This window comes from Pogona vitticeps, chromosome 6, assembly GCF_051106095.1.
Source record: "Pogona vitticeps strain Pit_001003342236 chromosome 6, PviZW2.1, whole genome shotgun sequence".
NCBI lineage: Eukaryota > Metazoa > Chordata > Lepidosauria > Squamata > Agamidae > Pogona > Pogona vitticeps.
In genome coordinates this window covers 52,442,416-52,459,350 of record NC_135788.1, presented here as the reverse complement: position 1 = coordinate 52,459,350, position 16,935 = coordinate 52,442,416, and the positions used below count along the sequence as shown (strand labels likewise).

General features: G+C 42.5%; 1 protein-coding gene across 1 annotated transcript; it reads left to right on the top strand.

Moving 5' to 3' along the window:
* The first annotated feature begins 2,321 nt into the window (after positions 1-2,321).
* On the top strand, positions 2,322-15,001 carry TMEM42 (transmembrane protein 42). Its single transcript, XM_020807669.3, has 3 exons — positions 2,322-2,518; positions 11,137-11,283; positions 14,293-15,001. The coding sequence occupies exons 1-3, from the start codon at positions 2,357-2,359 to the stop codon at positions 14,437-14,439; spliced, it is 456 nt and encodes a 151-aa protein (XP_020663328.3). The 5' UTR covers positions 2,322-2,356; the 3' UTR covers positions 14,440-15,001.
* Positions 15,002-16,935: the final 1,934 nt, after the last annotated feature.

The window sequence follows — 16,935 nt, the reverse complement described above, 5'->3', positions numbered from 1 at the left end:
CGACTGTTAAGACTTTTTTTAAAAGGACTTATGAACGCTCGCCCACCTGTAAGAGCTCCTATCCCTCAATGGTCTCTGACTCTTGTTCTGAATGCGTTAATGAAACACCCCTTCGAACCCATGTCATCCTGTGATCTCAAGTTTCTCTCCTTAAAGACTCTGTTTTTGGTGGCTATTACGTCCGCCAGGAGAGCCTCTGAGTTAGCAGCTCTAAGATCAGATTCGCCTTATCTACAATTCTACAAGGATAAGGTAGTCCTCTTTCCAGACATTTCCTTTCTTCCTAAGGTGGTGTCTGAATTTCACCTAAATCAGCCCATATCATTGCCGACCTTGTTCTCTGATCCATCCTCGGACATTGAGAGAATGCTGCATTCTTTAGACGTCAAGAGGGCTTTGTCCTATTACGTTTCAAGGACTAAAGACTTTAGGGCTTCCCACAAACTTTTTTTGTGTTACTATGGATCACGCAAGGGGTCTGCTGCTTCATCTCCTGCCTTATCTAGGTGGTTAGTCTCCACTGTAGTTTTGGCTTACCAGCTATCCAAGAAGGATGTTCCTGAAGGTATTTGTGGACACTCGACGAGGTCAATGGCAACGTCTACTGCTTTGCTCCGGGGCGTCGACATACCTGATATCTGCAGGGCGGCTACCTGGTCCAAGGTGTCCACTTTTGTCACCCATTACCGACTTGACCTTCGGGCTAAAAAGGAAACATCCTTCGGAAGGGCTGTCCTCACATCAGTTCTCCAGTGACGGCCCACCTTCCGGTAAGTTAGCTTGTCAGTCACCCAAATGTGTGATTCACAGAGTTCATTTGGGAGAAAGAGAGGTTACTTACCTGTAAATATGGTTCTCCAAGTGATACTCTGTGAATTCACACATACCCTCCCATCCTCCCCACTGTCCGTCACTGCTACTAGGTGCAAGCCTCAAGACTAGCGATGACGGATATGTGGAACTGGAGGGAAAGGGAGGTTGCTCATGCGCAATAGGGGGCAATGTATCTTTTTGATCTTTCAGATAAAGAGCTCTAGAATATTCCGAACGTTCCACGCAAGCGCGGACAAGACCCAAATGTGTGAATTCACAGAGTATCACTTGGTGAACCATATTTACAGGTAAGTAACCTCTCTTTTCTAAGGCCCACTTGACTTTACTCCAGGATGTCTGGCTCGAGGTCACCAACCACACTATCTGGGTTGTCTGGGACATCCAGATCTTTCTGGTATAATTCCTCTGTGTATTCTTGCCACCTCTTCTTGATGTCTTCTGCCTCTGTTAAGTCCCTACCATTTTTGTCCTTTATCATGCCCATCTCTGCACAAAATTTTCCTTTGATATCTCCAATTTTCTTGAACAGCACAGCACAGCCCATAGCTTCTCTGAATTACTCGAGCCCCTTCGCCATGACAAGGCAGCAATCTGTGAAGGGGTTAAATTTGTATGGTCCCCTAATTATCCTTGGTGCCTCCCATTCTAGAATAGCATTTTGTAGAATAGAGCTGCTCTTCTGACTGCCCTCTTCCCATTGCCCTCTCTTTTCAGCTTAAGTTGCTTGCTTCTGTCTTTTAAAGCACTAGAAAAGTTTTTGAATCTATTATGGGTAATAGATAGTTGGCTTACCCTTAAAAAAAAGTTAAGAGAAGTGTTACAAGATGGTAATAGGCGCAACTTACACTGCACATTTCTAGCAAGCATACAGAGTACATGAAGGAGGAATGTGTATATAACCACAACAAAAAGAATGAACTTCAATAGTAATACAGTATAAGGCTTGATGGGAGAAAACTTGTTGCCTTCTTTCTACAACATCTAATGGTATGAACTGCTAACACAGTACCGCCTGATTGATTGATCTTTAACTTCCCTCTGGCTACCAAGCCCATTTTGGGCAGTTCATAACATGCCTAACAGTTCTCGAGAGAAGAAACGCAGATCTTTAGGCAGAAAGCAGGTTGTTTCCATTAACTATTTGGTTTTATTTTAACTGCTCAATTTTCTACATGTCTATTCAAAAGTCATTTTAGAAGTTAGCCTTTAAGGTGCCGCATGTTTTTATCTTTTGTTTTATTTTGTTTCTTTGGATTTTGCCTGATATACTCAAAAGTAAATTTCTTTGCATCCCAGGCGACGTACTTCCAGGTGAGTACAGGACTGCGGTCCGCTCCTTGTTGCAAATGTCAAAACCCACGCACACCGCAATACGTAGAATCCCATACAGCTTCCGGCGCCTTTATTGGGGGGGGGAGAGAGAGGGAGATGTGTGATCACGTGGGCCGAGCCTACCCGGAAGAGTGTTCCGCAGCAACCACGTGAGTTCACGGATGGTTTGGGAAGGGCGATCGGAGCAGCGATGCCGGCTGGCTTAGGGGCCGCGTACGCCTCAGGGGCGGGTCTGTTGGGGGCGCTGGCTGCCTGCTCGGCTAAAATGGCCCTGGGCGGGGATTACCTGCGCGAGGGCTGCGTTGCCGTCCTGGGAGGAGAGGAGGACTCTGCCACTGATGCTTGCGCCTGGGTAAGAGGCGCCCGCTGCTCTTCCTTAACACAGTCTTGAGCTGATTGGCCGGGGCAGCCGCTTCCGAGGAAGGCCGTTTGGTCTCTGGCTTTCGGTGCAAAAAATTGAGTCGAGGCAAGCACACGGAAGCTCCGAAGTCTCCCGGAACCGGACTTCTTTAACTGTATCACGAGCTTTTCCCTTTATGTCTCGTCCACGAAACCTGTTTGGTGTTGTTGTTGTCGTTATTTGGGTCCGATCAACTGTGCGTAGTCTGAAGTAATACTGACATTACAGGTTACTTACTCTCCACACGATCCCTCGTGTTCCGCAGGAGGAAGCAGGGAATTTTGAAAGCCTGCACAGTTACCCATATGCTTCAGTGGCCCCTATTCTAGAAATGCCTTTTTGTGACATTTTCAGGATAGGGATCGTTGTAATTTGTTGAAGGAAAAATAGAAAGAACCTAGTGCTACTTTGTTATGCGTTATCAGACCACAAACGACTTAATTAGAGTTTTCAAGGCATGTGAGATATTTAAGAAATCGTTTTGCCATTACTGTCCCGCCCCCGTGAGATTCCATGATCAAGCCGAGATTTTAACGCACGTCTCCTGAGTCCTAGTCCATCACTCCATCCATTGCACACACACCCCACTGCATTGGATGTTGGCATTTCAGAGAATAGCTGATGTATTTCGGCCGCCTTCAGGGCAGGAAATGTTATGCTGAGTTATGGGTGAAGTTAAGGGTAGATACACAAAAGATTGGGAATTCAGTATAGTGGATTTAAGTCCAGGGAACTTGAATAGTCTCAGCTGGAGTGTACAATTTGAAGCAAATGAGATTTGTTAATCAACTTTCCAGTAAGTACCATTAATTTCAATGCATCAACTCCAGTTAGGACTAAATTTAGATTTTATATCCAGTGTGGTGTAATGGGTAAAGTGACAGATGGGGACTCAAGAGGTCTGGGTTCAAATCCTCACTCAACCACAGAAACTCACTGGGGTGATAGAACTGGTAAAATCACTCCTTAAATATCTCATTTACCTTGAAAGGTAAGTGGGTCCTAAAGGTAAATTAGGTTTGCCATAACGTGGTTCTGACTTTATTTATTTATTTATTTATTTACAGCATATAACATAGTAAAGTAGACCTTTATTATGGAGGTCTACTCCACCCAGAGTAGACCTTTGATCTAGATGGGCGGGATAGAAATCCAATAAATAAATAAAATAAATAAAGTTCCATTTAGTCTACACAATTATAATAAATGTTAAAAGCTGCTTCTGAATTTGAGATTAAGAACTATGGGTAAGTGTTATTTGAACTAAATACAATGAATACATTGAAAACCGACAAGGGAGTTCACTCACTGTGCTGTAATGGTTGGGACTGGGGTCAGAACAGACCATACAGTTAGCACCTCATCAGAAATGGAACTCCTTTAAGAAGTAAAATACTTTCGTTTCTCCCTGCGCAAGGCTTTTTCAGTGTTGCAAATTGCAAACAAGGTGTTTTTATTTTAAGATTAATCGTCATTTAGTCGTGTCCGACTCTTCATGACCCCATGGACCAGAGCACGCCAGGCCCTCCTATCTTCCACTGCTTCCTGTAGTTGTAAGATTCATCAGCTGGAGGTTAATAGACATTATTTGTCAGTGGTATTGCTCAGGTATAACACTTCTGGAGGAACTGAACTCCAGAGGGGGGCTTTTGTTACCTACTTGTGGTGTTAGCATCTCATATACTTCTGCTCCAAGAGAATGTCTGGTGCTGTGCAATCCAAAGCATCTTTGCTCAGAATGAATCCCTGCAGAGTTCAGTGGGGCTTTCTAGTAGGTGTGTTTAGGAGTTTAGGGCTTCATCTTAGAGGAAGAGTGCTGCAGGTAGGAGAGGGATTGTTTTCTAGCTATGATTGCAATTGAAATAGGAAAAAGACTGAGGTTGAAAAAGCTAAGTTTGAGCTCCATATACATTTTATAGTGTTGGCTGACCACCCTTTTAGACCTGTTGTTTATTGAACAGTAGACTTTGGTTTTCTGTTTAAGTTGTGCCTCCTACAAGCCCAGCCCATATATATCATACGTGAACACAAATATTAGCAAACTTGCATAAGCCTGCACTAATGTCCTTCCAAAGGAAATCAACTGTGGGTAAACTCTGTGCTCTAGAACATCTCACTGCTCAAAGAAGTGGGGCGTGTGTAAAAAATAGGCTTAATAAAATTGGTTAAGACAGTTACTACCATTCTTCCTTACTGCATTCATGGAAGAACATTAATGAGCAAAACCCATTGTGTTTCTGGCTTTCCTTGGCCATAGATGAGAAGTACTGTAGGAAAAGCTGTGGCATCCATCATTCCCGCAGTGGCCTACTAGGCAAGTACATGAGGGCATGCTCTGTTCTTAGTCCCTGCCAGCTAGTATTCAGATACATATTGCATCTGATTCTGGGGATAATATACCAGCATCATGTCTACTAGCCTTTGAAAGCCTTATCACCTCTAATATTGGCTAAACCTTTAAAAATCCATCCAAGTTGGGAGTTGTCATCACTATACATCACTGTACTCTGTAGTTGCTTATTCTGTGGTTTTAACTATGCACTAGAATGAAGAAGCACTTCTTAACTTATGAAGTTAAGATGCTTTGTATCAAACTGTGTTTACTATTGATCCTTCTTGGTTGTCCTCTTTTGCTCTAGCAGTCCTAAATAATCTGATATTATCCGCAAACCTAGTCATCTTACCGCTCACCCCTTATCACAGTTAATGTGTAAACATAATATCTGGAGTCACCCCTGTCCACATGTTGTTGACACCCTTAGAAGTGGGAATGAGGAATATTTGATTGTTATCTCTAGGGATAGATTTCCTTTGCTTAGAGAGGAACATGTCTTCCTGGCCATTGAGACTTTGTGTTTAGTCGTTTAGTCGTGTCCGACTCTTCGTGACCCCATGGACCAGAGCACGCCAGGCCCTCCTGTCTTCTACTGCCTCCCGGAGTTGTGTCAGGTTCATGTTGGTTGCTTCGCAGACACTGTCCAGCCATCTCATCCTCGGTCGTCCCCTTCTCCTCTTGTCATCACACCTTCCTAACATCAAGGTTTTTTCCAAGGACTCTTTTCTTCTCATGAGATGGCCAAAGTACTGGAGCCTCAGCTTCAGGATCTGTCCTTCAAGTGAGCATTCAGGGTTGATTTCCTTTAGAACTGATAGGTTTGTTCTCCTTGCAGTCCAGGGGATTCTCAAGAGCCTCCTCCAGCACCACAATTCAAAGGCATCAATTCTTCGGCGGTCTGCTTTCTTTATGGTCCAGCTCTCACTTCCATACATCATGACAGGAAAAACCATAGCTTTGACTATTCGGACTTTTGTTGGCAAGGTGATGTCTCTGCTTTTCAAGATGCTGTCAAGATTTGTCATCGCTTTCCTCCCAAGAAGAAGGCGCCTTTTAATTTCAGGGCTGCTGTCTCCATCTGCAGTGATCATGGAGCCCAGGAAGATAAAATTTGACACTGCCTCCATATCTTCCCCTTCTATTTGCCAGGAGGTGATGGGACCAGTGGCCATGATCTTAGTTTTTTTGATGTTGAGTTTCAGACCGTTTTTTGCACTCTCCTCTTTCACTCTCATTACAAGGTTCTTTAATTCCTCCTCACTTTCTGCCATCAGAGTGGTATCATCTGCATATCGGAGGTTGTTGATATTTCTTCCGGCAATCTTAATTCCGGCTTGGGTTTCTTCCAGTCCAGCCTTCCGCATGATGTATTCTGCATATAAGTTAAATAAGCTGGGGGACAATATACAGCCTTGCCGTACTCCTTTCCCAATTTTGAACCACTCAGTTGTTCCATGACCAGTTCTAACTTGAGACTTTATGTGCCTGGAAAATGACATGGCTGCTACTGAAATGTTCCTGCCTGTGTGTTGGCTCTATATGTGAGTAAGAAGTCAGGGTACTTCTAAGTTTATTCTGGAAGTAATAGCTGAGCATTCCATTATTTTTCTTCGCAGAAAATGCTTCTTCTCTGGTAGGACTTGATGATGTGTGATAATTTTATCTTTTTAATTAAGCTTTCTGCCAGTTTACCTGGAGTAGGTTTAAAGTTATTTAGCTAATAATTTCCTGAATTCTCCTTTGAAAAGTGGAACATGTGACTCTCCGACTGCTTTCCTTCTTGGCTTCTGTTTGAGGTGGAGCAGGACTTCCCCATTCATTACTCACTTAGAAGACAAAAGCCTCCCGCTGCGCCCCTGTGTAAATGGAGGCACCTTCAGGTGTGGCAGGGGCCCATTTAATCCCCATGCAGGACCAACACCTTTCTGGTCTGTGTATTCACCGGCCATTTGTGTGTGTCCACTTTATGATTGATTCTCCCACCCACACCCTTTTCTTTCCCTTCTCATTTTTTGTTATTGTTGAATCCACCTTATGTAAGCTGGTTGTTGCAGAGGCACACCCACGAAAGCAGCGCTTACATTAGAAAGCAACATGACCATCTGTATTCAGGATGGTTTTCAAGGTCATGTGCACTACTTCTGCCACAGCCGTTGTTCAGTGGCACACTCTAGGCATTATCAGGGCCCAAAGATGGGACTGGGTAGTGGAGAGATCCCCCATTATTATTGGCCGGGGGGGGGGAGAATGAAAGCTCATTGTCATGTTTGAAGATGCTTAGCTAATTTTATTTTTCTGTATCATTGTATTACACAGCTGGAGCTTGGCCACTTTGTTGGAAGCACTCGGAAGTAGGACACCCTCAGCCTTAATGTTTGCCTCCAGAGATAGTTCAGACTTCATTTGATCTAGGACTTTATCTTTCTGGTAGTCCAAGGTATATCCAAAGCTGTCCTCAGTACTACATTTCAAAGGAATCATTTATTTTTTTCTCTCAGCTTTTTTTAACTGTCCAGCTTTCATTACTCCTATTTTTGTTATATGCTTTTCCCCTACAAAACTGCCCTTCAAAAACTATTTTTCTAATAAAACACTCTGAAGATCACCTTTCAAGTAATATGATTTTGTTCCAAATTATATGGCTATGTCAGGTGTTTCTGTTTTGTTAGGCGGTCAAGAGACCTCTTGACCTACATTTTCTGTGTGTGCGTATGTCTACGAAGAAGGCTGACCATCAGCAAAGATCTTTACATGTGGTGAAATCCCCCGCTTATGCGATCTTCACATATCACTCCAGGCAATGATATTTTCATATGGATTATTCTAGGATTTCCTTCCTGACACTGACTCCCATTCTCTGTAATTATTTAAAGTAAATATAACTTGAAACCTTCAACATAGTTGAGAAACACTAAGCCAGGTCTAGTGTAAACCTTGCTATTTAACTAAGGCATATCCTGAATTCTTGAAGAAAGCTCCTGATAAAAAATGTTTGAGGTACATGATTATCTTGAGTTAGAGATATGCATGGATTTAAAAATGAATTACCAAATTTGCTCAAAAATTGCTAATTCATCAATTCATATTCATACGAATCAAAGGCCCCGACAAATATGAATCAATAAATTTTTAGTGATTTCTGGTTCATTGATTTGTTGGGCTATAAAATGGTCCACCAGGCATCTGGAGACACCGGAATTGCAGAGAAGCTTCCCTAGACTCTCCTCTACAAGCCCTACACATTTGGTGAAGATTGAGTTTTGGATGTTCACCCACAAGGAGAAAAGTTCGCCCCAGGCACCTTGAAACATCAAAATCACAGAGAAGCTCTCGCTGAATCTTCTCTACAGTCCCTCCAAGTTTGGTGAATATTGGGTTTTCCCAAGCCAGCTGCTAAAGGGCACTTTCCTCAGAGGACTCACTTTGTGGGTGTATAACTCAGATGTCTGAAATCCAGTCTTGGGATTGTAGAGGAAAGTCAGGGGAATCTCCTGTAATTTTGATATCCCTAGGTCCTTGGGGAGAATTTTCCTGGTGGGGCACTCTTTGTAGGTGTATAACTCATCCAAAACCCAATCATCATCAAACTTCCAGGGCTTATAGAGGAGTGTCAGGGGAAGCTTCCCTGTGATTTCATTGTCTCTAGGTCCTTTGGGGAGTGCAGTATTTTTCTTTGCAACATTGGACTTTCCTTTCACTTCCAGGCACGTCCACAGCTGAGCGTCCTTTCGGCTTTAGCCCAACCACTTCATTAGCTCTGGAGCTACTTGTACTTGTCCTCCGCTCTTCCTCAGTAGCATGTTGGATGCAAGTCATGATTGCAAGGTATACTACACTGAAATAAAATCTGACATTTGAAGCAGCTAGGCAATAAGATACTTAGATGTGCCATTCTCAGCAGTTCTCGGCAACAGGTTGATGGCAGAAGAGGTTATGAGTGGTGATCCTCTAGAGAAGCCCCCCACTTTTTATACAGTTTTCCATGGGAACCTGTATTTATTTATGATACCTAAAACTAATTGGCCACCAAATGTTCAGAGGGCAACCAGAAAATTTATTTGGGACAGAATGCTTAAATATTTTTCCAAGCTAAATGGCTTATCAGTCATTTTCCCAGTTCCCTTAATTGTGTTGACTTTTCTCAATGACCCTACAAATACAACACATGCTTCTGAAGTCATGCCTAATTGTTTTCCAAGCTCCCTTTTCCCTAATTGTGTTGATTTTTCTCACTCACACAAATAAAACACATTCTCCCTGTGCCTACGTGTAATCTCCCCCCTGAGCCATCATGAGCCAGACCGCTTTTGGGGTAAATTTCCCAAAAGCAGGACTTCTAAGAATATTTCTGTAAAGCAGTAAATTTCCCCAAAAGCAGGGCTTCTAAGAATATTTCTGAATAACAACTGAGAGATGTGTTTAAAAAAATTTTAATGACAACAATAGGCCCTTTTCTGAGGCTGTAATATTTTAAGCAGGAAAAGCTTTGGGGAACTGTTGAAGCCTGCTTAAGGGGAGGGGATACAGAGGCCTTTTATAAATACAGGCCCAGGCTGTATGTAGCAGTGTGGAACCAGATACTGTATAATGAAATATCATAAATTGCTGCCTCTCAAAAGTATTCTTTTTATTCAAATTTTATAGGTTTGACAGAGAAACGTTTTATTATGATAGCATTTAAGCCCTAAGTCTCTAGAAACAGCGGATCTGATATTCTCAGTAACTTTTTTTTAAAAAAAAGGTATTATTGGAATTTGTTACATTGTTAAAAACGTCAGACATATAATCCCCAGTTCTCCTAGTGATGTAGACCAGTGGTTCTTAACCTTTGTTACTCGGATGTTTTTGAACTGCAACTCCCAGAAACCCCAGCCAGCACAGTTGGTGGTGAAGGCTTCTGGGAGTTGCAGTCCAAAACTCCTGAGTAACCCAAGGTTAAGAACCAGTGATGTAGACAACATGATGCTGGTAAGCAACCAATGTAGGAACATAAAAAGCAGTCTTAAAACAGATCTTTTCACATAACATCCGGAGCATCCTTGAATGGCTTTGTGCACCCCAGGACAGACAAACGTGTCCCTCTTGACCAGAAATTCCTACGCAGCATCCCTCACACGCTTGTTTCATATAGCCAGTCAGTGTTTCACATGTCAAAAGTGAATTTGATGACTGCTAGGCAGTATTACTACTTAAGGACATACCTTCTTTCCAAATAGCCTAACCTAAAGTGCTATGCTTGTAATGACACAGAGCCATAGATGATATGAAGGAAACTCTCTCTTTTTAGTTCCTTTAACAATATTTTTCTATTTGCATGCAGGTGCACATATGTTTGTGTGCGTTGTTGTGCCATCAATGGCAAAAGGGACTGAAATGATCTTTTTATTCCTTGTGACCTCCCACTGCAACAGCATCACTCACTACCTTGGTGCATGCGCTCGTAAGATTAGACCACTGTAATGCGCTCTACATGGGACTACCTTTGAGGCTGATGCAGAAACTCCAAGTGGTGCAGAATGCGGTGGCCAGACTCTTTAGTGGAGTGAGAAAATACCAACACATTTCTCCAACTCTGGCCACACTGCATTGGCTGCCCATTCTGTTCCACATTGACTTCAAAGTGTTGATGCTTATGTATAAAGCCCAAAACGGTTTAGGGCCTCGATATTTGTCAGAATGCCTACTATCACCAAGATCTACCCGTATCACTCGATCGAGTCAGAAGGTGAGGTTGAGGAGCCTAACGCCGAGGGAGGCCCAAAAGGAAAAAACAAGAAATCGAGCCTTCCTGGCGGTGGCTGCTCGCCTCTGGAACAACCTCCCTCCAGAGATTCGTGCGGCCCTGTCACTGGGTATTTTTAACCAGGCCTTCCCTCCAATTAATACTTAATTCTTCTTTCTTCGTTTATCTTCTGTTATCTTTCCATCTTGAAGAATCTGTTTATTGTTTATTGTTCTAAAAAAATTTATTTTCGTATATGTACATGTTATTCTTTATTTGTCTGGAAGCCACTTAGAGTGGTCGCAATGACCAGATAGGCGGGGTGTAAATAAAATAAATAAATAAATAAATAAATTGCTCTGTTTTCTCAAAACATTCTATGTTCAAAAAACATGGAACACAGTAACATTCCCAGTTTTGTTCTTTATTATGGGTCAGGTGATTTCTTGTTTGTGCAGAATATTTATGAAATACAGTGCTGTTAAGAAATGTCCTCTTGCAATTGTTCCACAGTTACCTTTCCTGCTTCGAGTAGGATGTGGTGGTCTAATGCTTGCATGCAACACCATAATGTGGACTTTCTTTGCCAAGGCTCTGAGATATTCGTCATCCTCAGCTGCTGCCACTGTGACTTCAACAGCTGCCAACTTCATATCTTCTGTGAGTACAAAAGACACCATATAGCTGCACCACATGATTGGTCCATGCACATGCTGTTGTTAAGCAATTTCATATAGCTGCTACAGATGTTAATCCCAGAAATAATTTAAATGATATCAAAAGGATACAGAGCATTATACATAATTGCAGTGCCTGTATGGGTAGATCTCATATTTGTAGTCTTTTTTTTTATTTTGTAACACAGAGATCATGAATGCAAACCACATGCTGACAAGCACATCTATCTGTAAATTCTATTGAAACCAATAGGGCTTACTCTGGATAAGTGGGCTTAGTTTAAAAACAATTGACACCAAACATACATTAACCTAATATAGAAGCAAAATCACAACTAACCCTTGTGTATTATGACATACATAAATATAGGTAAAGGTAAAGGTTCCCCTTGACAATTTGTCCAGTCATGTCTGATTCTGAGGGGCGGTGCTCATATCCATTTCCAACCCATTGAGCTAGCGTTTGTCCGAAGACAATCTTCCGTGGTCACGTGGCCAGTGCAGCTAGACACAGAACACCGTGACCTTGCCACCATAGTGGTACCTATTTATCTACTCGCCTTTGCATGCTTTCGAACTGCTAGGTTGGCGAGGAGCTGGGACAAAGCGACAGGAGCTCACTATGTCATGTGGATTTGATCTTATGACTGCAGGTCTTCAGACCGTGCAGCACAGAGGCTTCTGCAGTTTAACCTGCAGTGCCACCACGTCCCTCGTGTAATATGACATACATAAATATATATAATACCAAAAGAGATAGTGCTGTAGTGGTTAATGGCTCGGAGTGCCAAGTTCAAATAATCATTTGGCCAAGAAACTACCAGGTGACCTTGAACTAGTAACACTGTCTCAGCCTGACCTAACTCATATAATGGTTCTGAAGATAAAATGGGGAACAGAACTTTCTAAACTGCCTTGAACTCAATGGAGGAAAGACAGGATATCAATGTACCTATTGTCAAAAAGTATGCTTTTTTTGTTTTGATTTTGCAATTTGCATTTTTTGTTAGCATATACATACTGGATTGATACCCAATACTGGGTGTTTTCCCAAAGGCCCTATCTTGCTGATGATAGGATATGAAATTTCGTGTTTCTGTATTGGCCCCACAACATTTCTAATACATTATTTCTTATATTTTCAAATTCCACATCAAGTGTGAAACTCATATTTGTTGTTGTTTAGTCATTAAGTCCTGTCTGACTCTTCCTGACCCCATGGATCAGAGCAGCCAGGCCCTCCTGTCTTCCACTGCTTCCCGGAGTTGGGTCAAATTCATGTTGGTCGCTTCGGTGACACTGTACAACCATCTCGTCCTCTGTCGTTCCTTTCTTCTCTTGCCCTCACACTTTTGCAACATTAGGGGCTTTTCTAGGGAGTCTTCTCTTCTCATGAGATGGCCAAAGTATTGGAGCCTCAGCTTCAGCATCTGTCCTTCCAGTGAGCACTCAGAGTTGATTTCCTTCAAAAGGAATAGGTTTGTTCTCTTTGCAGTCCAGGGAACTCTCAAGAGTCTCCTCCAGCACCACAATACACACTCCAAATACATTTACATGGTTCTTTTGGATGTTGTCTTGATACATTTGTTTACTTATATTCAATGAGAATGAGATGAAAGACTGGCAGGAAATAGATGTGCTCCGGTTTGCCCTGCTTTCAGAGACCCCCACTGTCCCTTAATTCCAGGTTTTACATGACAGGATGGTCAAGACTCCACCCATCACTCAGTCCAAGTCTCCTGGGTGAATCAATTCAACCCCAGTCTTCTTGTGTCCTTGTTCTCTCTCGTGCTCCACTTCAGCTCAGAGGTCTCTTTCAAGCTGCCACAGTCTTTTGAATTTATGCTCTCTTCTCCAGAACAATAACTGGGTTGGAGTGGAGCCAGGCTATGTTCTCCTTGGCATGGACACAGTCCTCCCCATAGGATCCTGGACATCAGACTGGTCTATTCGTCCCTAGGTCAAATCATGGTGGGATCACTGAGTGCTTGAATTCTCAGCAGGATGTTCTTATGTAATACTTGTGTAGCCATAATAAGGCATGACTTCTGGACACTAAGGACTCTTCTGCCACATTGGCCATACCTGAGGGTCAGTCCACACTTCTCTTTCCTCCTCCTACACGTCTCCCCTCTTTCCCTTCCTAACATTCCACTCCTCTTTTAAACTACCACTCCTTCCCTTCCCAAAGGTTATTTCTGCTTCCTGCCTTCAAGGACTTCTGGCGTCTGCCCAGCCACCCAGACCATCCTCTACTGAGGGTTCATCCCATCTCAGGTAGTGTCATGGTGAAATGTGCTAGACATACCCCCTCTGTTAAGCTGGTGCTCAAGGGGGTAGTAGAAGGCATTGCGGTGGATGAGTCGATAGCCTCCCATTCACATAACAGCAAATTGAGTCCTCTACATACTGGTTATTATGTGTGCATGTAACAGCATGCATATTCAAGAGAGAAGGTATTGATGTGTTTGGGGAAGTTATTAATATGGGGTTACCCTCACTAGGTGTAGGGTTGCTTCTTCTGTCAACTGGGTGCATGGTAGTTTATACTATTTCTCAAACAATATAGTCTTTTCAGTCTTAAAATTTTTTATAACCATACATGGGCCAAAATTCTGTTGTTAATTTATGCTGATGAAATGCCATTGGTGTAAATGCAGTGCAACAAATTGCCACTAATTAATGAGACTTTGCTTGGATTCCTGATCACACACCAAGCTCTCCAACTTGCATGCAGTATGGAATTTGCTGCTGTGAATTACACCGTTGTCCTTCCACCAGCATAACCCTGCAACAAGGTTTTGTTCCATTCTTTTTCATATCTCTGCAAAGTGCATTTCAAAGGGCACATCCTAACCTACCATAGCTTCCAGGTTTCTGTGGGTTTTAAGGTGGGTCCAGTGTATGATGAGTTCATAATACCTGGGAATGGAAGCCCACATTTAAGGCATCAGCTTTTTGGCTTGGGATGATGACCTCCTTTTTCTTTTAGGCTTTTCTTGGAAAATTGCTGTTTGGAGAGACCCGTGCCCTGTTGTGGTGGATAGGGATATCTGTTACCCTCCTTGGACTTCTGCTGCTTCACACTGGGCCATCTCCACTGGGAGAGCAAAAGAACCTGAAAGAGAAGATGAAGTAGAAACCAGAAGCCCTTTCCATTTGTAACACAGGCCAGAAATTCCACCAGGCCAAAACAAAAACAGGCTTTCTTGCTTCTTTTGCCTAGTGCGCACATATTTTCTCTGTTTTTGTTTCCACGGCTGGATTTACAACAGATACTGTATAACTGAATAGTGTAAAGACTGTGCTGACAGACACGTTACAGTGAATTCCAGCACGCGAAGCCACAAAAGATACACCTTTGAGAAGAGACCGTGTCATATTTCTGAGGTAAAATATGAGAGCGTGGCATAAACAAGAGTTACCAGTTGGTACAAATTATCTTTCTAAGGCTGCAGTCATACCAGGGAAATGCTCCTCACTTCTAACTATATTTTCTATACCTCTGCTGCAAAGCATCACAGTTACGTGGTATATATACCTGGATGAGCGTCTCAATGAGTTTTAATGTTGCTGATTCATTTTCTTCAGTTTGAATCATTATGGGCAGCTACACTATCATACCGATTCATTTTCTCTCTTGCTTTACGGGGCACTGAGCCCCTTAACTTTAATTTTTTTATTAAAAAATTTAAACAGTGCATCAATGTTTGGGTACTGTTTCCTGATGGGTGGATTTCCCTCTCTTGGCCAGGCACCTATGGAAGCAATGCATTGCCTCCAATGGACCCAACACCCCCAGCTAGGGCTGTTCCGCTTGTCAGATAGTGGGTAGAGTGATGCAACACTTTTAAAGTTGTTGGCATAAGTTTACCAACCTTTTCAACTCCAGTGATGGAAAAAAATTAAAAATTATAGAAGGGCATCTGCATGGCAGTAATGGTGTCTGTCTTCCCTGATGAATTTGTTTTGGAAAAATATTGATAGGGTTGTACACACATGCCATACCACTAAGGAATATATTGAAATGCCACCGGAACAAAAAATGAGAAGCCTCCCAGTGAGGGAGAACTGAACCACAGTTACACTGCTGGCCAGTAAAATGAATCGCTAATGGCCATGACAGTCATGCAACTGCAAAGTTATACTACAATCTAACTTGGGCATAAATAGAGAACAATTCTGTTGTGTGATCATGCCCTTAGTTTAATAAGAAAGATATGGTATTATATGCTTTCCCAGTTATGCTGCCAAATGTCAAGTTTTTTTAATAGAAAGAGAATGTCCTTCCCACTTAATAGAATATGTATGCATTTTATACTAAAGTTGAACAGATGTCACACATACTTTAAAAAGGAAACTGTATGGATTGCTGTTTCTGTGAAACACAGCTTGGTCTAATTTTGCAATATTTGTTAAGCCATGTTTATATCTCCTTCATCTGTTTCTTTGCACGTTCAAATAAAAATATGAGGTAATACACAACAGAGATTTTCAGCCAGACTCTAGAAACCTTAGGTTTAACACCATTTCCCCCAGTCACCAAAAGCATCATTTTGTCTTAGCCCTGGCAGTAAATGACCTGCTTCTCAGAATTTGCTTCAGCAGCAAAATGAAATAAGGGTACTGTTAGCTTATAAACCATAACACTTGTCTTGCATTGAGAGAAATGTGGAATAAAAATGAAATTAATAAGTCATGGGCCAAAATCTTGTTCCATAGTTATGCAAGTGAAAGTGGGATGGCATAATTTGCAGGGAGAAATTGCTACAAATTAATGAGTTTACACTTGCAATCCTCATTATATCAATTACTCCATTTCCCTTCCACCAGTATAATTGTGCAGCAGGACATTCGCCATGAGATGTCAAATCAGAAAATTTGGCAGTAAGAACCAGACATCTTATGTTCTGCTGTGCCACACTGTTGTTTCTGAGAATTTATATTTATTGATGAGAATTTCTGTATGAGGGAGCTGATACGTGGGCCAGCCTCCCTGCGAGTGTGCCGCCATCTCCCTCCCAGACAATGGAAGAGGGCAAAAGAGAAAGGAGAAAGGACACCCAGAAGAGCTGGAAAGAAAAGGAAGCCAGGGAGACCCACAACAAGAATAACCAAAAGGGTGTGATTTTGTAGAAGTGGAAGATCACTGGATGGGGAACTAACTAAATTCTATTTGCCAAGAGAAGGAGCAGAGAAGATCAGAAAGAGACAGGTACCCCCAAAACCCTCTTATTGAGGAGAAAGAGATACACCGAGAATACCCAGGCCTAGAGGAAAAGAGGAGGGGATGAACTCCTTTGGCTAGAGTAGCAAAGGAAAAAAGATTGAGGAAGGAGGAGATGGTAAAGGGAAAGTGGGCACATCACCCATGTTGTGGCAACAGCTAAACATCAACCCCTGTGAGCACTCATTGACGGGAGAGATTTGGAGGAACCCCGTGTTAGGGTTAGAAACCCCATTAACAGTTCAAAGAGATAGTTGATTTGAACCCCATCCTTTGTTGAATGGAGATGTTCCTGTGGAGGTGGTGGTGGAACCAACCGCCCATGTTAGACAATAAAGGTTAACCCAGCCACCTTGTCACTTCTGGGCTGGGGAGCGGATGGTGCTGTCAAAGTCAAGGAGGAACCCA